Source organism: Neolamprologus brichardi, chromosome 15 (genome assembly GCF_056152115.1).
Source record: "Neolamprologus brichardi isolate AB-2024 chromosome 15, ASM5615211v1, whole genome shotgun sequence".
In the NCBI taxonomy this organism is placed as follows: Eukaryota; Metazoa; Chordata; class Actinopteri; order Cichliformes; family Cichlidae; genus Neolamprologus; species Neolamprologus brichardi.
The window spans coordinates 6,237,745-6,263,786 of NC_142118.1; the positions used below are offsets into that span (position 1 = coordinate 6,237,745).

The 26,042-nt window shown below is 40.6% G+C and overlaps 2 protein-coding genes across 2 annotated transcripts; both read right to left on the reverse strand.

Annotated features, from left to right (window-relative positions):
- Window positions 1-3,424: 3,424 nt before the first annotated feature.
- LOC118454352 (phospholipase B1, membrane-associated) lies at window positions 3,425-14,077 on the reverse strand. The gene is made up of 16 exons (XM_087852122.1): window positions 13,964-14,077; window positions 13,620-13,684; window positions 10,817-10,907; window positions 10,630-10,688; window positions 9,960-10,027; window positions 9,741-9,784; window positions 9,510-9,630; window positions 9,343-9,394; window positions 9,182-9,262; window positions 9,016-9,081; window positions 8,810-8,901; window positions 8,641-8,722; window positions 6,486-6,587; window positions 6,181-6,276; window positions 3,954-4,025; window positions 3,425-3,550 (listed from the first exon to the last, which is right to left on the reverse strand). The coding sequence occupies exons 1-16, from the start codon at window positions 14,019-14,021 to the stop codon at window positions 3,425-3,427; spliced, it is 1,275 nt and encodes a 424-aa protein (XP_087708248.1). The 5' UTR covers window positions 14,022-14,077.
- Window positions 14,078-14,357: 280 nt separating this feature from the next.
- On the reverse strand, window positions 14,358-25,004 carry sel1l (SEL1L adaptor subunit of SYVN1 ubiquitin ligase). Its single transcript, XM_087852121.1, has 21 exons — window positions 24,446-25,004; window positions 24,266-24,303; window positions 23,816-24,002; window positions 22,620-22,787; window positions 21,467-21,572; window positions 20,796-20,958; window positions 20,622-20,675; window positions 20,479-20,538; window positions 20,304-20,385; window positions 20,068-20,222; window positions 19,473-19,529; window positions 19,296-19,364; window positions 18,879-18,956; window positions 18,689-18,751; window positions 18,377-18,464; window positions 18,086-18,234; window positions 17,764-17,929; window positions 17,484-17,558; window positions 16,520-16,692; window positions 16,258-16,386; window positions 14,358-16,108 (listed from the first exon to the last, which is right to left on the reverse strand). The coding sequence occupies exons 1-21, from the start codon at window positions 24,531-24,533 to the stop codon at window positions 15,848-15,850; spliced, it is 2,409 nt and encodes an 802-aa protein (XP_087708247.1). The 5' UTR covers window positions 24,534-25,004; the 3' UTR covers window positions 14,358-15,847.
- Window positions 25,005-26,042: the final 1,038 nt, after the last annotated feature.

Sequence of the window (26,042 nt, forward strand, 5' to 3'; positions counted from 1 at the left end):
ACCTCTCCAGACTCTCTTTCACCTACTTCCTGCTCTCGCTACAGATCACTTATTCCACAGAATCTCCTGGCAGACCGCGTCTGTCAGTCTGTTTTTCACCAAAGAAAACAAAAAGGAGCTCAAATGCAATCCCTGATGCAATCCCACCCGCACCTTTAACGCATCTATTCACGTCATCACTGTCACACTGTCCTCATACATGTCCTGCACCACCCTGACATACTTCTTTGCCACTCCTGACTTGCTCATCTCTTTCTCTAGATCTACCAACAGACAGTGCAACTCATTCTGACCTTCTCTATTCTTCTTCAACATTCTTAAAGCAAACATCACATCTGTAGGGCTCTTTCTCAGCACTAAGCCATATTGCTGGTCATCAGTATACTTCATCTCCAAACCTCATTTCTCCCACAGTTTAAAGACATGCATCATGTTAGGTTGTGAGCATGGATTGCTATCTCTCACAATTAGCCGTCCAACAGATTATCAACTTGTCCAGGGTGTACCCTGCCTCTTTCCCTGTGACAGCTGGGATAACCTCCAACAACCTCTGCAGAAAACGGATGGAAGGTACTATGGGGTCCTAGCCTAAAACTTTTCCAAGTCACCAAATCTCTGTTTGTTTTATTGCCCCTCCCAATCTACATCAGCCACACTGAAAGTCTATACAATGATGTTTCAACAATTACTTATGACTGCAATTTGTTTTCATCTGCTCTTCTGTCATCTTCTTCTTGTTGTTTCTGCTCCTTTAATGGCTTGCCACAGTGGAGCAATGTGCGTTGACCAATCTGTATGCGATTACCCTGATCTGCATACATATTTGCCAGAATATATTTTATACCAATGCCCTTCCTAATGGATGATTATAAGTAGAACACAGTGAAGCCTGTAAATAAGGTCCCAAATAGCACCCCAATTAATTTAGGTAATTAAACCAAATCTGCCACCCGTGTAACCAATAACACTGAAATGGGTAATGATGATTTATCTAATTACAATAATTAATTTTTTACTTTAAATTTCCTTTTTGCCACATTTTACTGATAAAAAAAATAATTAAAAACATGACATGACAGAAATATTTTTTGATTTCAGTAAACCCATTAGGCTTTTACTAAGAGTAAAATAAAAATATCCCCATTAATAGTCACAAATAGTTCCATCTGTTGCGCCACCCGCCTAAATGCACACAAATCTCTCACCTTGGAAAAGCTCGTTGATGGATCCCGCTGCTGTATGAAAGCTGCAGGTGTGGAAAAAACTCATAAAACATCTTTAGGGCTGGATTTTTTACAGATGTTCAGCGTGTGAAAGATACGATGGAGCAAGTTGGGGGCTGTTTGTGATGTTGGAGGCGGTGGGTGTGTGATCTGTGTCTGATTCACCTCCTGACCAGCGGTCGTGTCACATCAGCAGTGTCAGAATTGGCAACCCTGCACCAAGTGAAGCTTTATTATTCTTTTTTTCTCCCTTTGAATTTTAATAAGACCTTTTCCCTGAGCCTCCTGAGATCCGACATTAAATGATGATACATTAAAACTGCAGAAACACTACCAGCATTTTGTCTCCATTTATAAGCAGACATGCACACTGGAAAATTCTAAAACTTCTGGATGTACATGTCCTCATGAGCTCATTTTCATCTTGTTACTGACATGTTCATTAAAAAACAAACAGAGCAGAGGTTTCTAAAGCGGGAGGGGGCGTTTGGACTGTTTGCAGTTTCACATTGTGCTGCTGCACCATTCACCGACATCCCAAAGATCTCATTATGCATTCAGAGAAACAATAAAGGCCAATCTGCATCAGAGCTCGACCAGAGGATCCATATTTGTCCCTCGTAAATTGCCGACGGCTTTGTTTAAACATGAAGACGGTTTCCTTTGAATACAATAAAAGGGTTATAATGAAATCTGAAAGCTACAAGCACTGATTGAAATTCATCAAAGAGAAGCATCCAAGAAGCAACAAAGTAAACTGGCACAACGCAAATAAATTAGAAAGAGTTTGGGAAAAAATACATGTTAGGTGATTACAAATAATTACCTTTCTAAACTCAAGTGTTATGCGTGTTATTACAAGAAAACATTAGAAAAGGGAGGCAAATATGACTGTTCCTACATATATGACACATGATATACTAATACAACCCAGCTGCACCACACTGAGTACATATCATATGGTTTTCCTTTCCATTCTGGAGGTAAATTGCTATTTCTGAGCACATTAAAGTAACCTGAGATTGCCTTAATATAGTTTCCACCTGCCTTTTTAATCACATTGATTCAATAGAGTCAGTGAATTCTGTATTATAGGCTCTGTTTAACCAGAGAGTACAATACAGCCATCTGCACTGGATGATTACACCTCAGCTACTGACGCCAACCGCTGACATTTTGCGGGTAAAAGATAATGACTCCACTGCTCAGCGCCCAGCAGCATGAGCAACACTTAGTGTTTTTTTGTTGTCGTTTTTTTTTTTTTTTTGTTCAGTGCAATGACTGATGGTTTGCTTTCCCTCTTTTTGTGAATAATAATAATAATATTTCAGGCACCGGAGGACGGAGCAGTGAAAGTGGGCCAGCAGCTGCCTGGAGATCTGAGGAGCAGACCTGTGACTAAATCTTCCCCCGTTTGAGAAGTCAGAGCTGTCTGGGGAAATCTACAGCAGATGATATGAATGACAAATTTTCATGTTTAAATCATTTTTTTTTTTCACCGAGCTGATCGAGGCACATTGCCAGGGTCCCTCTGCGTGAGTAAGCGTGCAGAAACAAACAAGCAAACAAAAGTTTTGTTTTTTAAAAAGGTAAATCTGAGTAAATTAATGAGTCTGAAAACTTTTTTTTTAAAAAGGCCCAGAAGTTATTAAAGAGGCAAAGTCGTTAATATTTTATGTATGAATGTATAAATGTCACATGAATCAAAAGTAGGTCGTCATGCTTTGTTAATTACAACATTTGCAATTTGTACAAAGCAAACTTTTTATTAAAAATACATATATGCTAAGTCTGCTCCCCAAATGGGGGAGAAACAGAAACATCCCACTACCAGGCATGCAGTCTAACTGGTAGATCGTCTTTAGCGCAAGAAAAGTTATTTAAATCTCAATAAAAACTGTAAAAGGGTCTATTAGAAAGTCACATTTCTCAGTTCAGTTCACTTTGAAGCACAGTTCACAACACCAGTCATGTCCAGGCACTTTATTTAGTAAAAATCTGGCAATATTATAGAGACAACCCCCAACCATCTGAAGCTCCCCTATCCTCATCTCGTCCATCTCCAACATCCTCTGAGATTCAGATATTTCGGCTGCATGATTGCAATTGCAAATCTGTCAGTTTGCAGTCATTTCCTCCATGCTGGTGAATGGCTAAAAAACTCCTTTCGCCCACTGTGTGTTTTGCCTCGGAATTAAAAGCTACATAACTCCAAACTGTGCCAGGAGGAGCAGCAGGAAGATGACTGCTGGTGATGGAGCGTCAGTCTGGAGGGGAGGTTGGTCTGACTTGGCTGCGATCGGTCGAGTGAAGATATATGGGTGTTCCTACGTATATGATATGTAATATAATAACTGTAAAAATCAGATATTGAATTAAGATTTATCACAACACAAATAATGCAGTACTGCAGAGCGTTTCGAGAAGCGTGACGCACCGTAGCCTCTTTCCCAGTCTTTCAAACAGCTCTGAGTTGCTGGTGAACTAAAATTCATTTTTATTTCACCAAGCACTCATTTATTTTAATGCAGTGCCATTTATATGCACAGCAGCACGACAAAGCAGTAACAGAGTGTTTTGAGAAGCATCTAAAGCACAGGAATCATAACAAATGGAGAAAAAGAAGTTCCACAGCGCTGAACTTTCTTGAATCAACAGACTTTTAAACAAAACATTTTAAAACACTTTCCATGCCAAACAAAGTTGTCAAATATGGAAAGCTAATCTTACCATAGGCGGACAGATGAGAGTGATGGGGTCAGAGAAGCTGCTCACAATCGTCTTTCCTCCCTCGGGCTGAAACTGTGAGAGAAGCAGACGTGTATTTGAACAATTACACAGTTTTTCTAAAGTTTTAAACAGTGGATTTTATGTCAAATGATCAAGAAGTGATTCAAGTGCACACTTTCAGCTTATCAGACAAACAAGCATCATTTTAAGTATAGGGATTGTTTTTAATACTTAAAATCCTTTGCAGTCAGTGACTGCCTGAAGTCCAGAACACTTTTGCATTACCAAAATTTCCTTTTGAGATACATTTCTCTGGTGATGCTTTTATAGGCCTTTACTGTGGCCACCTCCAGCTGCTGCTTAGTTTTTGGTCTTTGTGTCTTTGGTTTTATCTTCAGTAACTGAAAAACTCAAATCGGACTGACGGCCTTGAGAAACTCTTGGGTTGCTTTTGCATTCCTTTTTGATCATCATGTCTGTGTGCAGTAGGCAGGAATGGAGGAACCCAAATGCAAACTCTAGGAGGCAGAAGGTGAACTCAAAAACAGCTATATTGGTGGACCTGAGGAAAACCAACTAAATTAGGGAATAAAGCAATAAATTAGACCGGCAAGGCAGACAGAACACAGACAGGGTACAATACAATACTGACAGAGAGAAACACGGGGCTTAAATACACTGAGAGAAAACAAGGGAATGAGACACAGGAGGAGAGCACAGCTGGGAGCAATGGAACCTGATGAGACCAAGGGAAGCAAAACTAGAAACACTGACATGAGACACGGACCTTCAAAGTAAAACAGGAAGTACACGACAGGCACAGAGACAAACCAGACAAAGAACAGAGGGAGCTCAAAATACAAAACGGAAACCAAAACACTGGTAGTAACACCGGGGCGATCGTGGCTCAAGAGTTGGCAGTTCGTCTTGTAACCGGAAGGTTGGGCAAGACACTTCACCTACCGCCTACTGGTGATGGCCAGAGGGGCCGATGGCGCGATATGGCAGCCTCGCTTCTGTCAGTCTGCCCCAGGGCAGCTGTGGCTACAACTGTAGCTTGCCTCCACCAGTGTGTGAAAGTGAATGAATAGTGGAATTGTAAAGCACTTTGAGTGCCCCGAAAAGCGCTATATAAATGCAATCCATTATTATTATTATTATAGTAATACACCAAGATGAAACCAAAAATTAATAATAATAATAAAATAAACACTGACCCACGACCATGACACATTACCATTTTGCACTGTGAAACATGGTCTGAACAGTTTTGCAGAATTTGCCCGGATCTGAGCGAACACTGTAGTCCTGTAGACTTCACAATTCATCCTGTTGCCTCCATCAGCCGTCACATGATCCGTACACACCAGCAATTCGATTTCATTGGTCGCTATAAGTGTCCACGGAGTAACACTACCTCCGCCATATTTGTCAGATAATGTTGCATGCTTCTGATCATGAGCTGTGTCTCTCCTTCTCCATATTAATTTTTCCATCATTCAAGTTAGTTTTTGTTTTACTCATCCAAAGATTTGTCTTTTTCACATCTTAGGCTCTTTCTGATGTTATCTGGCAAAGTATCATGTAGCCTTGTTGTTTTTGAGTGTAACCAGTGGTTTGCAGCGTGCTCACCAGCTACGTTTATGAAGACGTCTGTCGATCACAGACTTTAACAATGATCTCTGTGAGAGTCTTCTTCATTTGGTTAGATGTTGTGAAGAGTTTTTATTGATGATGGAAATTGTTCTTTCTTGATGTAAATTTATTATCTTTTTTTTCTTCAGTACCAGATTGTGGATTTGGTTTTCCTCTCTCTAGTAGACTGATTTCCATTTTTCAGCTCAATAATTGCTTCTTCACATTTCCATGTGCAGTCGCAGGGAACAGCTACCAAATGCAAGTTCAACATTTTGAATAAATTCCAGATTTTTCTCTCTGTTTAACTTGCCACCCGTAACAGGTGAACAGGCCTCATAAGAACATGAAATCTGTGAATCAATTGTGCTTTTACTTTGTATATAAAAATGGCTATTATTACTGAACAGTTAATGGAAGACTTTTGCGAAATCCCTTGAATTGTATATGAAAATCTGCACTTCAATCACATATTGACTGTATTAAAATCCACTGTGGTCGGTTTCCAAATGAATCCTACACAATAACCCCTGAATGACTCATTGACCTTTAGCCTCTTGTGCCTTTAAATCAAATACAACTTATTGTTCACCATGTTGTTCCACAGTCCCTTGGCCAGCTCCTCATGTCCCTTTATGGTAAAGTGGAAGCAGTCGTGAGTGAAGAAAGTCATATCGATCTTCCCGTTCTGCTTGGAGAGACACAAAATACACTGCGGTATAGTTTTAGTGATGGACAGCATTGTTGGTGAAACATGACTCGTGAGTCTTTCAGCCAAAAAGCTACAGCTGTCACACTGGGGATCACTGATGAGTCAGTCATCGCCGCGTGATGCTTTGCACCGATTGGTCCGAAAGCAGACACTTATGTCACACTGACAGGCGTGAGATGGATTACCGGGAGGCGGGGCGGGTCCGCGTTTTTCAAAAAGGGCTGGAGAACAACGGCAAAGTCCTCCCTGAAGAAGCGGTCGCTGTACAGCAGCTTCTCGAGTCTTTTCTGCAGATGAAAGCAGCGTGAGAATGGGTGCAATGTACCCTGTTTGCACATTTAAGTGAGTTATCATTGGGGACAATGACAAGGCAAATTATTATGGAAGATACAGTGAAAAATGCATTTTAATGGGCATTTCTTTAAGCTTTGTTTCCTTCCAAAATAGTTCTTCTTTCAGGCTGGTAGAAAACAAATGTTTAAAATACATTTCTCTGCACTCTGTCTATTAGATATTTATACAAATTAGTGCATGTTTAACAAGACAATTTTGGTATTCTATGGCAAACGGGCTCTATAGTCCCAGGCAGTGAGCACAGAGGACATCTGTTTGAAGATGAAGTCTGTTTATGATTGTTTGGTCACTGCCATCCACACCATCCTCTTCCTCTTTGCACAAAGGAGGAGATACCAGTCCTGTAACTGCTTGTCTCCTGGAATCTCCTCCGTGCTCTTGAGACTCTGCTGGGAGACACAGGAAACTGCCTGTGCAACCTCTGCAGGGTTCAGGAGGATGAGGAAGTGACCTCCACTTGTAAAACCATTGCTGTTTTGGGAGTTGTGTCTCTTTGTTGCCCCTCTAGAGCACCTTTCGTTAATTTCATTAACACTAAAGCAGCTGAAACTGTTTAACAACCCTCTCTGCTAGTTAACTGACTGGATCAATATGCCAGCAGTTTAGCTGACTTGATGCTATACTCTGATTAAAAAGTGTTCCTTTCAGTTTTTTAAGCAGTGCATGTATATTTATGGCAGTTTTTCCTCATATTTTGACCTAGAAATCTCATCTCCGATAGCTCTTACCAGTGTTGGTCAAGTTACTTGAAAAAAGTAATCAGTAACTAATTACTGATTACTTCCCCAAAAAAGTAATCCCGTTACTTAACTGATTACTTATTTTCAAAAGTAATTAATTACTTAGTTACTTAGTTACTTTTTAAAAACACAATTTACAACCTGAATAGGTGATAAAGCGATAGATCTTTCAGCCCAATTCTACTTTTTCTGCATAATCCATCATACAAAATGTAATCAAATGGAAAAGTCTATTTTTTTTTAACTTGTTTTATCAGTTTTAATCTTTTAACTTTATGCATCAAGTAAAAATTAAATTATATGCACCATTCTCTGACTGGAAGAAATTAGTTTAACATTTAAACCTATTTTCTGCACATTCCAGCACATTAAATAAAATATTTGTGTTTACACTCAGTCTTTCAAATAGATGCAAGTAAAACACAGCAGAAAATAAATATAATCAAAGACTAGCGGTCCTGTTGCTCTATTTTCACCTGTAAAGCAGGAGTAGGGTAGGCGGAGGTTTACCCTGGTGCAGGTGTGCCGCAGCGGTCAGTGGAAGAATCCGTGAGTTTCTCTGTGAATTTCCCATTCCGTGGTAGCGCACTCGGAGCTTGTTTAGGGGTTTTTTTCGCTGTAAAAAGAAGTTTTCTTCCCATGCAGAACGGACACTAATGTTTTTGTCACTTTTTATGGAATCAAACTCAAAGTAAGGTCAGTACTTCCAAGCTTTAAACGCTGCACGTTCACACTCTCTCCCGCACTCGATATATGATCCATTGTTGATCTGCACACAATGTTGTCAGGAACGTCGCACTCGCTTACGTCACTGTCATGAGACATTCTCGCAAAAAAATGGTTTTAGTAATGCAGTAACGCAGCGTTCCTACAGGAAAGTAACGGTAATCTAATTACAGTTTTTGCGATAGTAATCCCTTACTTTACTCGTTACTTTAAAAAGTAATCAGATTACAGTAACGCGTTACTGCCCATCTCTGGCTCTTACATACAACAGTGTGCAGTTCAAGATTCTGCAAGTGTGTTACAGACGAGCTTGTTTGTGCAGCCTAACATTCAGAGTCTGCTGTACAGAACGAACACGTTGTTCCTAAAAAACATGGGATTTTTTTATGATGCATAGAGGGATCAAAAAAGAGTCAATATTCCTTCTAACGTGGCAACCAAATGAAAGAAGAATTTTTCTCCTGTACCATCTTTACTTACATAATACATAATCTTATAACATGAAAGAAGTAAAGTGCACCTGGAATTCCAGATTGACCTCCACCAGCTCCCGCAGTTCAGGAGATCTGGCTACTGGCTCTATCAGGCACGAGCAGAAAGACCTAAATCAAAGTCAAAAAGTAAAAAGTTCAAGAAGTGTCAATCAAGCCAGAGTTGAACTTGTTCTGAGAGACAAAGAGAATGATCACCGCTGGAGCAAACACCCTGGGGTGGGCTTCTGCACCTCCCTCAAAGTCTGCATGGGGAGGATCTGAACCACGTTCACAATCATACGGGGAACCTGAAGCACAGCATGAAGACCTGCACTGTGGTGATTCAGCACAGCACTGAGCCCTCAGTCTCAGCAGACAGTAAATCCAGGGCTAAGCCTGATTTCGTTTATCTTCGACTTTACCTCATTCATAAGCATTTCCAACGAGACGGTCATATAGTGGATGAAGTTATCTACTGAAAAAAGAGCCTGGAAGTAGCGGAGATTCATCAGAGTTAATATAAGAGGCAATATTCCATATATAGAGAGAGATTTTCTATTGAATTAAAGATAAGAGACCAAGACAGACTTTATCTTTGCAGTAATCACAGATGTCATTCATGCCCATGAGAATAGTCAAAAGCTTCCAGTCCTCTTCAAAGTCGAGATCCTAAAGGAAGAGACGACAGTCCCGTTACCTCTCCCATCCCTGTGCTGTATCGTTACTGAGAAAGCAAGGCCTCGCTTTACCTCGTAACCTCTCAGTGTGTCTATCAAATGTCTCGTCTGACCGGGGAGATTGCTACAAAATAAAGAATAACATGTTTCCTAAAGTGAATTAGGTCACAGCTCAGTTATTTTTGTAGAAGAATATAATCTGTTAGATTAGGCAACACAAAAATAAGCGAAGGTCTTACAAGGTGTTGTGTCCAGTTACGGCCAAGTTGAAGCCCGTTTCACTGATATGAGCCTCCATCCCATGAACTGTCTTTCCAGGAGAAGCTCCAAGCAGATTGGGGTTAAACAGCTTGATGATATCTAAAAATGACAGCGTCAAAGAGGTAAAGAAAATGAGCTGGACTTCTCGTTGTGAGTTTCATGGAACGATACAGTTAAGAAACAGCTCGGACACAGCAGTGACAGCTTACTTGCCAAAGTAATGACATCTTGATATGTCCCATAGCCTCCAATGCTGCAAGCAGAAAGGAAAGCAATACCAGCAGCAGAACTGTTAATGTCAGTTTAACCTTGTTTCTTACAGACTGACGCTCTCATGGGGGAATACGGTTTCAAACATGTTCCTGATATGAGATCAGTCTGCTTCACATCATCCTGATTGTTATTTGTGTGAGATTTGTGACAGGCACCTCCATGACACGTGACGAAACTCAATGGGAATGCCGAGGACAGTAGTGGCGTTGGCGCCGATAGCCGTCTGGAAAAGAAGGGGCACGGCATAGAGAGATCAGGAGCCAAGGAAGAGAAGAAAAGCAGTTTTATGAGTAAGTGTTTGTGTGGGTGGTTTGTCACTCTAATTTAAACGGATCCTATTATGCCTTTCCAAATTTTCTGCCGTATACGTGCAACGCTGCCGAATCAAGTCTCGGGATGAGAACTATTATAAACTGTGAGTCATGCAACGATACACAAAGAGTCCAAGAATAAAAATATAGAGGCGATGATAACACATCCCCATTAACCAGCTGCAATTTGGGCATCTTCTCTTAGATTATGAAGATGTGCCGTTCTCATAAAAGCACAAAAAGAGATCATAACTAAGCTAAATGCTCCTCCGTTGGTGCAACATTTGGTTAGTAATGCAGTTTAAAGTTTATTTCCATCTCATTTGCACTCAGTCTTTATCCATCACTGTAAGCGTTTTAGCTCTTCTCACGATTGCAGGTGCCTTCTGCTCAGCAGGACTAAGCGAGTATGCAAAATGAATTAATCAACGGTCAGAGCGAGTCTATTTTCGGTCGACGTTACGCTGTATCATCGGCACAGCAGAGGAAGCAGCAAACAACAAATAACACCTACTGTCAGAGAATCCCCCAAGGCGGCGATGACTTTGATATCTGCGGCCTTCACAAATTCAACTAGACAAAAGGGTGGAAGGAGGGGTGGGTAGAGGGATGGTAGAGAGGGAAGGAAAGAGAAAAAGAGCGTTAGTTCAAACTCTTGAACAACACAAGATTTGAGGTCAGCAGGTGACACCTGGACAGACCTGAGGAGGGGACAGAGGGAGAAGGACTCATGTCTGAGCACTGGAACACAGGATGCTTGAAGCTCACTGGCCGGGTTTTCTCTGGAAACTCCTAAATAAGTAAAAAAGAGAGAAGCCTCGCTGTCACATCGAGACCAGTTATGTTTCCTTATGAATCCTTATTTCCTTGTAATGACTAAAGTTTGTCTTCAGGGACTGACAAATGTTTTCTTCTTCTTTTTTGAGCGTCTTCCTACATCGTAATAAACTGCTATAAATGTTTTAAACAGTTGCGTAATGTTCTTTGTGAACAGAGTTTAATACTGTATATGTTGATGCATTTGTGGAGAAAATAGGAAGCTCATGTGCAAACTTACAGCAAAAATCTTTAAAAAAAACAACTTTAAAATCTTCAAAAAATCTTATTGCATTAGAACGTTTTAGCCATAAGTATTTGCTCATCCACGTTCATGCACATATGAACTTGCATGACATCCCATTCCTAATCCATAGGGTTTAATATGACGTCAGCCCACACTTTGACGCTATAACAGCTTCAGCTCTCGTAGGAATGCTTTCCACAAGGTTTATGAGTGTTTATGGTAAATTTTGAGCATTCTTTTAGAAGTGCATTTGTAAGGTCAGACGAGAAGACCCGACTCACAGTCTCCACTCTAATTCATCCCAAAGGAGTTCTATTAGGTTGAAGTCAGGCCAGTCAAGTTCTTTCACACCAAACTCGCTCATCCATGTCTTTATGGACCTTGGTTTGTGCACTGATGAGCAGTCATGTTGGAACAGGAAGAGGTCAAACACAAAATGTTCCCACAAAGTTGGGATGTGGAAGCATTAAGAGTTCCTTCCACTGGTGCATTGACACAATACAAGGACTCCTGGCAACTGCCAAACCCAGATTGGTCCATTGGATTGCCAAAGGAGAAGAGGGATTCGTCACCACTCTGGAATCCAGTGGTGGTATGCTTTGCATCCGGCATTGCTGATGTAAGGATTGGAAAAAACTGCTCAGCCATAGAAACAAATTTCATGAAGCTCTCTACACATTGTTTTTTGAGCTAATCTGAAAGCCACGTGATGTTTGTAAGTCTGTAGCAATTGACTCTGCAGAAAGATGGCGACTATGTTCCTCAGCATCTCCTGACCGCAGTCTGTTATTTTATGCGGCCTACCACAATGGAAATGTTGTTTATTTCAACATCGTTAATGTGATTGCTAAATATACTGTCGCTAGCTAGCAATGGTCCGCCATGTCAGTACAGCATCACGCAGCATTATGGAGCGGTGACAAAGCTGATATCTCATCTTAGTTGAACAAAAAAAAGAAACTGAATTTAGGGTACATGGATGAGGGCATGTAGACTGAGACTCTTTTCACCATTAAATGATCTTTATAAATGCATTGCTCAAAAAATTAAGGAAACACTGGATGATCATAGTATAACATGTAATATCACTTTGTCCAGTTAAGAAGCATAATCCATTGTGAACTAATTTCACCTGCTCCATGTGACAGTGAATGTTATATTGCCTGCAAGATCATCAAGCATGAGGGGTTTGGCAGTGGGTCAATTATAGTCTGGGGAGGTGTGGCCTTAGACAGGCCTCTCTACGTGAGAGCCAACAACACCCTGACTGCTTTAAGGAACCAAGGTGATTACCTGTGGACCTCATGTGCATGCACTGGGCCCTTGGTTCATGTAGGCAGTTCCTGGGTGACAAAGGCATTAATACCACTGTCTGTACCTCATGTTTCCGAGACTGAATCTAACTGAGAACCTATGAGACATCAGTGCTTCCTGCCAAATAGCACCGCCAACTGTCCAGTAGCTCAGTGATGCCCAGCTGACGACCATCAAGTCTCTCATCAGGAGCATACCTAGATGTTGTTGGGAGTTCATAAAGGCACACTACTAAACCACATTATGATGCCAGATGGATCAGCCTGACTTCAGTTTTGAACTTTCATTTTTGGTTCGATTTTGAATCCAGCCCTCAAAGGATAGATGCTTGAGGTTTCCAATGTCTGTTGGTAATAGCATTTTGTATTTAACAAGTTACACAATCTATGTCAATGAAGATTTTATACCTTTATCGTGAATATTTAATTCATTACAATCACTGTGTGTGACAAATGCTCCCTTAATTTTTTTAGGAGCATTGGTATTGTGGTACTTTAATACGTTTTACAGCATAGCACGTCTGAAAGCTTATATTATATTATGATGTGATCACTGTTTTTGTCCTTGTCACATGATCTGTAAATAGTGTCTCTGTATGTTTTGACTAACTTGTGTGTAACACCAACCTGCCAGAGGGTCTGCAGATGGAAATTAGCTATAATCTGGCATATTTACATTTGTTAAAATGTTCATTAATATGTATTGTCCCTCTTTCTAAATAAAATAAATATAAAAAATATTTAATCCAGCAGAGCACAGAGTTTGTGCATTAAGATTCTGTTGTAGAGTACAGTAGGCAAACTTGAACATAACTTTCACTGCTACAGTGGAAACCTCATCTTCAGTACCTTGTCGGACTTCAATTTTATTGATCGATCATTGTTTCACTGTCTTTGATGCGTTAGCTGTGCTTGCTGTGCACAAGTTCAGGATGCCTGCTGGGCCATGTGGTTAGTCTGGTGATAACCTACTTTTAAGAGAAAGGTTAAAAATTGCTATATATTAATGTTTTTTGTCTTTTTAATAAATCTGTCAAGTCTTTTTGCTGTTCAAATGACAACCAAAATTTAAACTTTGTGTCTAACAACAAAATAAACCCTCAGTGATAAACATAGGTGAAACAGTACCTTATTGAGGGCCTCCTTGCTGTAGTGCCGAATCCCCTCTTCATACTCCAACCACCAGTCATTTCCTTTAAAGGGATCATTAACTGAAACTTTTCAAACCACTTTATAAGCCACTGTTAAAGCTCATCTTTAATCAGCTAAATAAGCCCTAGTTCAAAAGTTTTTGGTCTTGACTTTGTCCTTGGTGTACATCTATATAAACAGATGGTTGATATAAACCGCAAACAATCGATTAAAAAAATAAATAATAAAAGGGAGGGCCCCGTTTCAGAGGCTGTTGTTACAATAAATATAGGCACACAGCCCCACGTGGGAGCTGCCCTCCTGCTTGTTCTAGCACTTACCTTTGACAGAGCAGGACGCGAGCACACACGTTGCCACAGCGATCCAAAGCCACCCCATAGTATCGCGTATGGACCAGTCAATGGGTCACCCCTACACACTGCACAATGCGACGCTCAGTTTTCACAGCATTGTCACTTTGTCTCAGCCTCAATGGCTGAGCGACAACCAACAGGTCCAATGAGAAGCGGCCGCTCTCGCTGCTGATCAATGTCAGCAACATTGCAGTGTTATGTCAGACATTTAAAGCCAAGCAGGGCACGAGCCACTTATCCGAACTACAAATGATCATCGATCCAAGCATTTCGGCAATCAAACATTCAGAACATCTTTGAAATATCCATATATCATTTATTAAATTTATAAACGCGTTTTAATGGTTAAAAAAAAAAAAAAAAGAAAAGAAAAATTCTTCTCTGTAACTTTGCCCAGTGTTTTATTTCAGACCAATTGTGAGTTATGTGGGTGCCGATGTGTGAAAGCAGGAAACAGTTTGGACTTATTTCTTATCATCCTGCAAACAACACTTCGCTCTCCTTCTGGGGTTCAATCATGCATATCTATTGGCAGTTAAACACTAACTTTAGTACATTTCGTGGAAGTGAACAAATGAGAGAAAAAAAACAAATGAAGTGAAAAAACAAAACGAAATTTCAGATCTTGGTTCCAGAAATGCTGCATGGTCTAACCGTGGCTTTGTTTGCTTTTCAATGCAGCCTCGGATTCATGTCCGTCTGATCTCAGAAGTGTAGGCAGATTTCCAACTTGGACGTTTGGTGAGGGGGTGGAAATTGTCACGACAGCTGAAGTTTTAGAGCAAAACAAAAGGAAAAAAAAAAAAAGAAATGTGATCCACTTCCTCTACTGTAGAAACAATGCAAGGTTTAAGTTGTTGCTATCTTTAAGGCTGCTCCAGATAACAGTTGGCATTTAAAAAAAAAAAAAAAAATACTAAGCTGCCTTTCAAAACCAGCAACAATAATTAAATCAAAGAACAGTGTTGGAAAAAAAATGTACACATATTGTAGTGCACAACTTCCAAAAAAGTTTAAATTTCTCTCGCTTGCTTTTTAAATAAACTTTGATGTTTCTGTACACATTTTAATCCCCGTGTGCATCAGCAAACATCACCTACTTCACAGCCCAGCTTTTCTGTCAGTGAGAACTTCCTAAACTATTGTTCTTGTACTGATGACTCAGCATAGTTTTAGTATATTTAGCACTTATTGATCTGACAACATGTCACCCAAAATAACTAATGAATGCAAAACTGCAAAGCATAAAGGAATGCAAAATTTGTTCACTCATCAGTTAGCTAAAAAAACAAGGCTAAACTCAAAGTCTGCAAGGAGATCAGAGAAGACATGCAGAGAATCAGGACTTTCTTTTACCAAGTAGACCAGCGCTAGAAATGAAAATGATTTTACTTCACATTTTCCACCCAGACTTTTTTTTAAATACTGAACAAAATTGGGAATGAAGCTGTCTAACGAGTGTAATTTTCTCAGTTGAGTTCGTAATGCTTTTGATCTGGCAACCACAAGACTAATTCCATGTTGAGGACACGGGGGGGACGTCTGGCAGTATCCTGAGTCAAAAAGTACCAAGTCCAAACACTCTCTCTACTGCAGTGTTGTCCATTAACACCCACGATGTGTCGGTTTCAGCAGAAGACCAGCATATTTTAAAGGAAGAAAGAGGTGAGACTGAACAGTTCAGCAGCCATCATCAAGCCTTTTTTTAAAAAACAAAAAAAACCACACACACATGGAGGGGAACAGGCAGAGTGGGCGAGGTGCTCAAAGTAGCAGGTATTCAGCTACTGGTGCTCCATGCAGTGAGCCTCTTGTCCATCTTTCACCACCCTCACTCCGTCTGCCTCCCTCTCAGTGCTGCTCCTCCTCTTCCTGGGCCGGGCCCTGCTCTGGTGTTTCTTCCTGAGCCTGGGGCTCAGCCTGTGGTTGTTCCTGAGGCGGTCTGGGAGGAGGCGTTGGGGCAGGTGGGCGAGGTGGCACTATGATTTGGTGTTGGCGCTGTCGGTAGGCGATGACTGTGCCTAGCAGTAGGGCGATGACCGTCATGAGGTAGAGATCCCACTCTGGGCCCAGCAGCTGGTCCAGGTCCACCTGAGAAATCAGCTCCTTCAACTGCGAGAAGCCGGAACCAACAAGGAAGAAAAAGAAACATCATTTTTCTTTCTAACGAAGAATCTCTGAAACTATCTGAAGTACAAGACGTGTTACTCAAAACCGTACAGTTAGCATGACAGCTTGTGAATTCAGGAGGAAATACTCACATTAAGATCCTGCAGGTACTGGAGAGCATAAACCAGGCCCAGTTTGCACAGAGCTAGAAAAACTGGAACCTGGGCATCAGGACTGGCCTCAGCAGCCATGTCATAAAACCGTTTGGCTAGGTGGATGTCCTGCAGCAAAAAAAAAAAAACATGGAACATTTCAGAATTAGAAATCAAATTAACAACTACACTTACTTTACTAAATGACAAAGCGCAAATTTGTGACATGTTGAGAGCCAGGTGATGTATAGTGAGTGCTCACCTGTTTGATACCCAGGCCTTTCTCATGCATGTAACCCAAGTTAAACATGGCCTGTGCGCTGTGCTGCTGCTCAGATGCCAACCTATAGTGAATGACAGCCGTCTCGTAGTCCACGTCCGTCCCGTAGCCATAGAAATGATAGTCTCCCAGTTTTATCCTTGCCACGGTGTAACCTTACAAGGACAATTACATGTGTAAGATTTGGTTTTATATGCAAACAGTCACGGCTAGAAATCTTCTGTGAACCAGCTCAGTGTTCACCACTCAGGATCTCACACTGATCCACAAAGACAGGCTGAGCTCTATTATCATAAATTATGATGCATGTGACCCCAGAGAGAATCAGTGCACCCTCAGCAGCTATGGCTGCTCAGGCATTAGCCTGTTCCACTGCACTTAGATAATATATAGCTATGGAGGATGCATGAGACACACTGGAGCTGTGATGCTGGCTCCGACACGGTTGTTGATAATAAGTGCAACACAAACTATGTGCAGCGGTGTGTGTGTGCTGTAAATCGAGCTGGTTGTGCTGGCTGAGCATTGTAGTGAAATATCCCCATTCCTGAAGGGATGTGGAGTTTTAGTACCACGTTGGTTACACCTGATAAAACCACAGTGGGGTCAAATTCTGTACAGCGCAATGAGACTTTCTTTGGTAACAGAACTGTGCTCAGCTAGCAGGAGTTAGACATCCACAGCAGCACAGATTCAACCACAAAAGGAGCCAAAGTTTGACTAATAACTGTTTCACACAGCACAGCACAGCCAAGCAGAGCAGCTGTGCTCACAGCCAGTGTCTACACAGCATCACAGTTCAATCAAGTGAAATGTGCAATAAGCAATACGTTCCCAAGCAAAACATCATGACGCATTTCCCTAAACTTGCAGTCCACTTCGACTCTACTGCTCCGGCGCACACACCGTTCACACTGACGAGGAGACGGAGCTTGTTTAAACTCACCTTGCGCTGCAGCTCTTGTCCAGTGGAGCAATGCACGAGGGTAGGTCTCATTCTCACTGAAGATCCTTGCCCCTTCTGTGTGGCATAATTCACACAAACACATGAAAAATTAAAACATTTAAAATGAGACCTGAATCTCTCTCTAACAAAGGTAAAGAGTGTAGCAGGATCATGACACTAGCATTTAAACATGGCTATAATATTGCAAGATGTGCACATAAATTAACTGCTAAAAGCCTGCACTACCATGGTTAAACACTAATGTCTTGGTTTTTCTTACTCTGATCCAGAATGAAGGCCACGTTGCTCTGAGCCACCTCGTAGCCCTGCTCAGCCAGCAGCAGATACTGAACCAGCGCAGCGTCCATGTCGCCCTCCTTAAAGCTGCTGTAGGCTGTCATCAGGCGCTCTGACCAGCGACCACGCTCACACACATTTTTGAAAAGCTGCAAACAGACACACAGTGTGATACACATCTCCAATTTGTATTGAAAGTGCAGATAAAAGCCACTGCTGTTAATCGATAAATGTTTGAGGAGACACCAAGTTGGAGAGACAATCTCTTAACAGTGAAAGAAGCAGCAGATTTAGTGTGGACTAACCTCTACAGCGGTGTGGCAGGAACGCATCACACCAGTACCAGTAGCATGCATCTGGGCCAAGTTGTAGAAGGCCAGGATGTGCCCAGCCTGTGAGGCCAGGTTGAAGAATTTAAGAGCCTGCTTGTAGTCACGCTTCACGCCAATGCCATCTGGGGAACAAGAGTAAGAACAAAAATGTTATTATGTGAAGAAGAGCGAAGACTGAGGACTCCTAAACAGACAGCGGGCGAGAGGAAAACTATGAAAGAATGCCGTGAGACACTGAAGGACACACTGAGCTGTAAAACTCACTGTAATACATGGTGCCCAGCTGGAGTTGTCCATCCACCCAGCCCTGCTCTGCTGCCTTCTGGAAGTATTTGAGGGCCAGCTCGTAGTTCTGGAGACAAACACACAACTTTTCAATAGCTGCTTCAACAGGAGAGACACTCTGACAGCTTGCCATCAAAATAAAAGCCTGTTATATAAAACTGTTTTTCTTTATTGCTTATATAAAACTTTATTTCAACTCCAAGTGCCTAAAAGTGAAGGTGAGATCTTATCTATATGTACAGATCCTATCAAAAGATATGAGACATGCTTAAAAAAAATAAAATATCTTACCACTGGCACACCTCTACCATAAAGATAGGCCATCCCTAACCCACTCTGTCCCACCGGATTACCCTGGAAAAAAAAGTAAATGAATATGTAAAAACAATTACTGCATGTTAATATTTAAAGAAAGGGTAACAGAATTCACTGTGAGTGAGTGAGCAAGCTCAAAGTGAATAAATTACCCAGTTATCCTTACCAGGTCAGAAGCCTTCTTGAAGTACTGCAAGGCTGTCTCATTATTCTGAGGGAGAAACTCACTGCCTTCTGAATACATCTGAGGAACAGACAGTCACAGACATAAAAGATCAATTTTATACCTTAAACACAAATACACTGGCCTCTGTGAAAACATCAATGCCAAGCTGGTTTTATTCTAAACTGTCTCTATAACCAAACTGTCTCTCGAATCAACACAACATAGTGTTAAATAGATGGAAAATATGGCATTAAAAGAAAAAAAGAAAAAAAACTGCTCTTATAAGAAATTAAATTAACAAGGTTATGAATGGAAAATTTTATAAAAAGAAAGAAAAGAAGGAAATGTCTGTTTAAAAAAAAAAAGAAAAGAAAAGGTGACATAACAGTGAAGTGAGTGAGCCTTCATCTCACCCACCTTTCCAAGAAAAGCCATAGCATGTGTGTTGCCTGCATTGGCTGCCTGGTTGAAGTAGTCATACGCCCTCTGTTGGACAGAAAGCAGCATAAATGCATTTGACAGAAAACTCACAACTCACAAAATAAGCAAAACAAATAAATAAAATGCAGCGAGCGAAATCTATGACAAAGTTACCTGGTGATTCTGTTCTACTCCACGTCCTCCGTGTAAGTGCAGCTGACCCAGGCCCACCTAAGTAAAACATTCAATTAGTAATCAAATAAAAACTACAACAAGGCTTCAGACTGATACTACCCAGCAATGACACATTATGTAGCCCTTTCACATTTGGACATTACATAACATGCATGCATAATCCAAGTCTGACCCAGATTTCAGTTCTTATACAATAAAGTCAATTAGTGCCATCCGTTCAAGCTACTTCCTATTCCTGCCCACAAGAAAAAGCAAAAATGCCAAATAAATAAATAAAGAAATAATAATAATAAAAAAATGTGTGGACATGCAACTATATTGTGTAGTTTTTGTTAATTCCCCACAGTCAGCAGCTTTCACAAAAGGCAGAACAGTGAAGCTGATCACAAATTTGAATGTTTTCTTTGCCACACACGTGTAACGAGAACGATTTCTAAACTGACACAAATAAATACATTACAAACATTTTGACTGTGTGTTCAATCAACCACTGGCTCAGGTATGTCAAAGGAAAGGTCACATTAGCTCCCAATACCAGCAATAAAAAATTTAAAAAAACATTTGACCACTTTACCTGAGCTTGGACGTCCCCTTTCTCCGCTAGAAACTGGTAGTACTGGATGAGGTCTTCCTCCAACATCCCGCTGGTAGATCCCGGGTTCTCCACCTCATCGAGCAGTCTGATCCTCTGCACCGCCGAGCCCCCCGTCAGGGAAACATCGCTGGCCACTAAAGTTGGCAGAGGAAAGAGTGTTATTAGCCCATCAAGAACTATTACTGCACTAGAATATAGTAACGCAAAACACTTACCCTGATTTGCTACGAGTCTATAATGCGTTAGTGCTGACTCACAGCTTTGGGGAACACCTACCCCTCCCCAGTACCTGTAGCCCTAATAAAACAATATAAGGAAGTGTCATTTTTTATTAAAGTATACAAATAGCATGACTGTAGCATTTCTTCACTGACAGAAAAATCTGCTTACCAGAATCATGTGAGCGAGCAGGTTTCCACCCAGTGCACCAAAGGTGTAGTAAACCAAGGCCTGAAAAACAGAACATGGCAGAACATAAGTAACTACTGACAAACCCATATACTGTAAGACAAATCTACAGAGCATAGACGTACCTTAGCTTGACTTGAGTTAACTCCGAGCCCTGCTGCATACAGAAATCCAAGAGCCTGAAGAAAAGTAAACAGAGCAGAGTGTCACAGAGTTGCTCCTCTCAGCACAAATAACCTGCAAACAGGCTTCCAACACTTTACTCAAGAGACGTGTATAATTATGAGTGAGATCATTACCATCTGAGCTTTAGGTGAGCCCTCCATGGCAAGCTTCTCAAACATTTCTCTGGCCTTGGTAATATTTTGGTTCATGTAATCTCCAAACAGCATGGCATACGCCACCTTCTCCATGGCTTTCTGGTGGCCTTTTTCTGCCACTTTTAGCAGCTTTTCATATAATCTGAGAAAGACAAGCAGAGTAGGCACAAGCGAAATTGAATCCACGTTCACATAAAAATAATGTGTACATGATAAACAGTAGTGTGACAGCTAAAGCAAATAAGGATGTGCAAATGGAAGGCATGCAAGCGCTGGCTGGTAATAAAACACGCAGGAAATGGACATCGAACCCAATCGACATGTAAAATAACATCAAATATTGTCTGTGAAATAAAAAGATGACCGGATGGCAGTAGTGGGAATATGCATTTTAACTTAAACAAATAAAAAGAAAATTGGCAAAAAAAAATGTAACCTTGCCAAAATCTTCAATTTGAATAGACCAACTTTACTTTTGTTCCTTTTCCGATTTTTATCTTATTACAGAGTGTGGGCAAAAACTGGAAAGCGTCTGTTTCTGCTTCATCTAAAAAAGATTTCAAATCCACATGCTTTCTATAAACTCTTCTTCAAGAGTCTAAATTAGGCTGACAACAACCAGACAAATAAACTAAAAGTAAGCCACTCACTCTTTTTTCTGAGTCTTCCTGGTGGTGGAGTTCAGCATGCGCAGGACAGTCTGATACTGCTTCTCTGCTTCCTCAGCCTGAAGCCTCTGCTGTGCCTGTTCCTCCGCTGAGGGAAAGAGAGGAGAAGCCAATCAGACTGTTTAGAGGAAATAAAGGTTTTCAAAAAGGTTGGTAGCAGTAGCAGTTATGCAAACGAAGTCTTAATAATATCTTCAGGCTGGTTTCAGTAGTCGTTTAGTTCTACCAAGACTGTTACTGAGAAGAACAAACAATGATCAGTGACAGTTTAACACAAGAATTCATGTGTTAGGGGAAAAACATTTAAGGTCACAGTGACCTTTGATGCTGCACATTGTGTACATGTGCTAACATTTTGGCTAATAACAAATTATGTATTTTTGCAACAGACTACTAGTAAAAAAAACGTGCTCTTTACTGAGTTGTGTCTTATGTGTAGACAAATCGGTTCATCTGGTGGCCTAAACCAGCGGTCTCCAACCTTTTTTGCGCCACGGACCGGTTTATGCCCGACAATATTTTCATGGACCGGCCTTTAAGGTGTCGCGGATAAATGCAACAAAATAAAACTAGTACCGGTACTGAAAAAAAGAAGATTTATTCATAACACACGTGAAAAGACCAAGGAAAACCGAGTAAACGATAAAAACGATAACAAAATAACAATGAAAACCGATAAAAACCCTGAAAACCATACATTTCACACCTGAACCTCAACTCTCGCGGCCCGGTACCAAACGACTCACGGACCGGTACCGGTCCGAGGCCCGGGGGTTGGGGACCGCTGGCCTAAACAACCAAATAGGAAGAAAAACAAAAACAAAAAAATCTTCTGAAAATGGTCAGGTACAAGAGCTGGACTGAAAATGAGTGAAAAACCAGCCGAGTCCAAAGAAAACATTTGAAAGACCTTGAGAAAGCCTGAAAAACTATTTCTCAAGATCACTTTAAATATTAAAGCAGGTCTGGCTCCTTGGAAGCAAAACATAATGAAATGAGGGCTGGCTCAGGACCTGTACTGTACAATGCAATATATTTAATACCAAAGCGCCCTAATGTGACTCCATTTTGGCCATAAAATGACTCACAATATTTCATTTGTGAAGGTTTTAGAGTTTTTGAGTTTGAAACTCACTCTCACAGAAACCCCATTTCTTATCCTGGTCATAGTCGTACGTCGTTGCACACCATAGCCGTCCATCCCCCCGCCCGTCAGTGGTACACTCTATGTACTCTGTCTCCTGGAAGAGGAAGGGGAATATGCAGGGCTCTCCATGGGCTGTACCTCCATTCACCACAGGAACTGTATTTTAAAAAAAACAAAAAACACACATATAAAATTTACTTGATTGAAAACAAACAAACTCTGGCTGTTTTCCTTTAAAATACTGGTGGACCTGAGATCTAAGTGAAAATATTTTTTTTTTCTTTATATTCTCAAATCTTTTGGTTTTTGCTGCACCATCAACTTTGGTGTGGAAAAATAACAAAGAGACAGAGGAGTTGAAACAATTACCATAGAGTTCTCGCAACTTTACACACGCAATTACGTTAATCTGAATACATCTCCTTCACACAAGTTCAGTAATACAACTGTGCAATGAGCTAGCAGGGTAATTACAAACAATCCCCAAGTGAAATGATGTAACTGCACTGCAAGAGGAGCCACAGGTGCGAGAAGCTGTTCAGCGTCTCACGAGGGTTAACCGTTTATCAAATGTGGCTCTACCCTGAAACCACACTCAGCTTAGCTCAGAGTCAGGCAAAGTGAAAACAGGTTAACGTGTTAAACACTAAACAAAGCTTACAAAGGAAAAAAATAATAAGAAAGAGCTTGTTTTCAATGCTGAGATCATGAGATGTGTGATAACACCACTACGAGGCACTACTACAAAAAGAAAGATTTATAGGTTCAGACTAGACATCGTTAAAATATATCACTAAGCTTTTCCTTCCATGTAGCATGCTAACATCTTAGGCTCTTTATTTTAAGAACGCATAGGGAACTATCTTCTGACAAAACATTTAACACTTTAAAACAATCAATAAATCAATAAAGTTTGAAGCTCCAAGTCCCAAGCTGAAATCCCACTTCTTTACATGCAACCACTTTTAAACACTGATAACATTTTCTAGTGTAAAAAGTGGGGATTAGAATATCAAAGCCATCACTGGTATAGCAGGAGATGCTAAAAACTAAATTTTTAATAATTAATACAGTAAAAACATCAGGAAGTATTTAACAACTTTGACATCTCAAACGTTAATCAACTTATTGTGATTGTTTTTCACGCCTTTGCTGTGTGGATGTTTTAAAATCTTACACCTTACCCTCTTTAGGTTTTTCCTCAACAAGAGGAGGCGGGTCAGGTAGGTCCTCCTTCTCCTCTCCTTCTAGACCCTCCGAAGGGGGCTGTGTTTCCTCTTCAGGATGGGAGTGATCAGTAGTCATAGTACCTGCCACAATTTCTGGTGATAATCGAACATCTTCCTCTTCAGAGTCTGGGTCATGGTAGGACTGGAGAAATCAACAGGAGGTTATTACAAAGGATTACTTAAAGGAGGGAACTTACGCTGTATATAAAAACAATGCCTTTGCATGAGGCTCATTTGCAAAGTTAGCAGTGTGTTCAATTTCTTTTTAAGTTGAATGACTTCTTACTTTAACTTTTCTCGGCAACACGTATACAAAATCGTGTGTTACATACAACTCCCAAGAGACTAGCTTGCAAATGAGTCTATGATCAGCATTAACCATGCACCAAAGAGCCCATGACACACCTTTAACTCTGGTGCTTCGTCCTGGTGTTGCTCCTCATCTAAAAAGCATTAATGTTGCAGCAGTGAGAGATGTGTTGATTTGATTCAGTCAAAGAAATGTAATAGACGAAAACAGGTGCTGTGATACTTTAAGACACGCGTATAGTGAGTGTTACAACACCACCGGCATTTCATACTCACCAGCTGTTACTCCTTTGATGAACACTATGAAGAGAATAGCCCAAAAATAAAGTCTCCTTGCTGTTTTCAAACACTTCTTATAGCCCATTGTTGTTATTTAACAAGCTAACAATCTGCTAGCTGTGACTACTGCTATTTCTATTACTAAACATCCAGTCGCAGTCTCGGGTCACACTACGAGAAGTAGCATAAGTAAACTCCCTGTCACACACTAGTCTGAGCCGTATTCCCTCTAGATGCCAGCTTGTTTAATTTTAGCTACTGTAGCTGTTTAACAAGCTAATAGATCCCAATGTGAAGCTAAGCTAGCAGAGTAGCACCTGCTGAAATGACGTAAACCTAACAAGCTAGTTTCACATAGCCGCAACAAAGGTTAGCAAGACAGCGTTAATAATATATCCCCGCTGTTCAACTGCTCGGCCCAAAAACTGGATGACGAGTACCTCTTGACACTTCAAAATGTCCACGTTTAGGGACGAAAGCCAGTAGCTTTACCCTTTGATATAAACCACCCAAATACTACTTAGCGTTGAGCCCACACTACTGATCGCCACTTCCTTTTCTTGTGATTCGACCAATCACATTGCGCCTACATTGACAGTAGCCAATGAATAGGGGCCAAAGATATGTCAGCGAATCGGATGCGTACACAGTTACGTTTCCAGTTTAGGGGCTTGTCCACGACACCAAAACACTTTAAGGAGATAATAATAATCTGGGAGGTAGAGGGTGTTGTTTGGACATGCTATTAATTAAGATGAAAATATGCATGAAGTGCTGAAGTTGAATATTTGCAAGCCTGAATGTAACTACAATAAAAAAGGGAAAACCCGGACAGTATGGCATTGAATGTTTCAGCTCCCGGGTAATCCCATGTTTACTATTTAAACACATTATCCATCTTGAAGGGGGAAATAATAATAAAGAAACTGCTCTCGGGGAAAAAAGAAGGGAGAAGAGGAAAATCAGGGGCAGTTATATATCAATCAATCAATCTATCATAGGCCATGCTATGTCAATAAAAAAAAAAAAAATTTAAATCTCTAACTATAGTTATTCCTTATACTTCAGGCTCTACCTTGCTCGAGTATCTTGTGCAGAGTGTCAGTACTGATTCCTGTTACTTTTGCTACTCTGGGCAACTATAAAAATTGTGGTTAAAGCAGTAACCACTGGTTTTACCATTACAGTCCATTTGCTTGGTCTATGCCGATACCTAAAGCCATTTTCTGGCTTTTGTTTGTATTCAATAAGAAGTGCTTTCTGTGATATGATAATATCAAGTCTTTTATTAATGTATTACTTGTTTCGTCTTAGTTATGTCAATGTTTTTTAATCTGATCAGTCCTGTATTTGTGCTGCTCGTTATTCAATTTTAATAATTGTGCAAATTTTTTTCAGTGTCTTAAATCGCTCGCAAATTTAGCTTTCTTTTAACCTGCTTTTACATTTTCCATTATCTTTGATTATTTTCTTTAAATCACTTTGCAACTGCTATTTTTGGAGCTAATATAGGTTAGTTACTTTAGTGGGTTTCTTTCTGTAAAGCACTGGCATTTGTGCTTTAATATTTTGTTCATAGTGTAGTGGTTTAAAA

Bases quoted from the DNA above. Each gene is read 5' to 3' on its own strand.
- LOC118454352 (XM_087852122.1), bottom strand. From the start codon at position 14,021: ATGGGGTGGCTTTGGATCGCTGTGGCAACGTGTGTGCTCGCGTCCTGC. The intron at 13,685-13,963 runs GTAAGTGCTAGA...ATCCCTTTAAAG, and splicing joins CGCGTCCTGCTCTGTCAAAG to GAAATGACTGGTGGTTGGAG. The intron at 6,588-8,640 runs GTGCACTTTACT...TTTCATCTGCAG, and splicing joins AGGTCAATCTGGAATTCCAG to AAAAGACTCGAGAAGCTGCT.
- sel1l (XM_087852121.1), bottom strand. From the start codon at position 24,533: ATGGGCTATAAGAAGTGTTTGAAAACAGCAAGGAGACTTTATTTTTGG. The intron at 20,676-20,795 runs GTAATGATCTCA...ACTTTTCTTCAG, and splicing joins GCTCACCTAAAGCTCAGATG to GCTCTTGGATTTCTGTATGC. The intron at 20,539-20,621 runs GTACGTCTATGC...TCTGTTTTTCAG, and splicing joins TTAACTCAAGTCAAGCTAAG to GCCTTGGTTTACTACACCTT.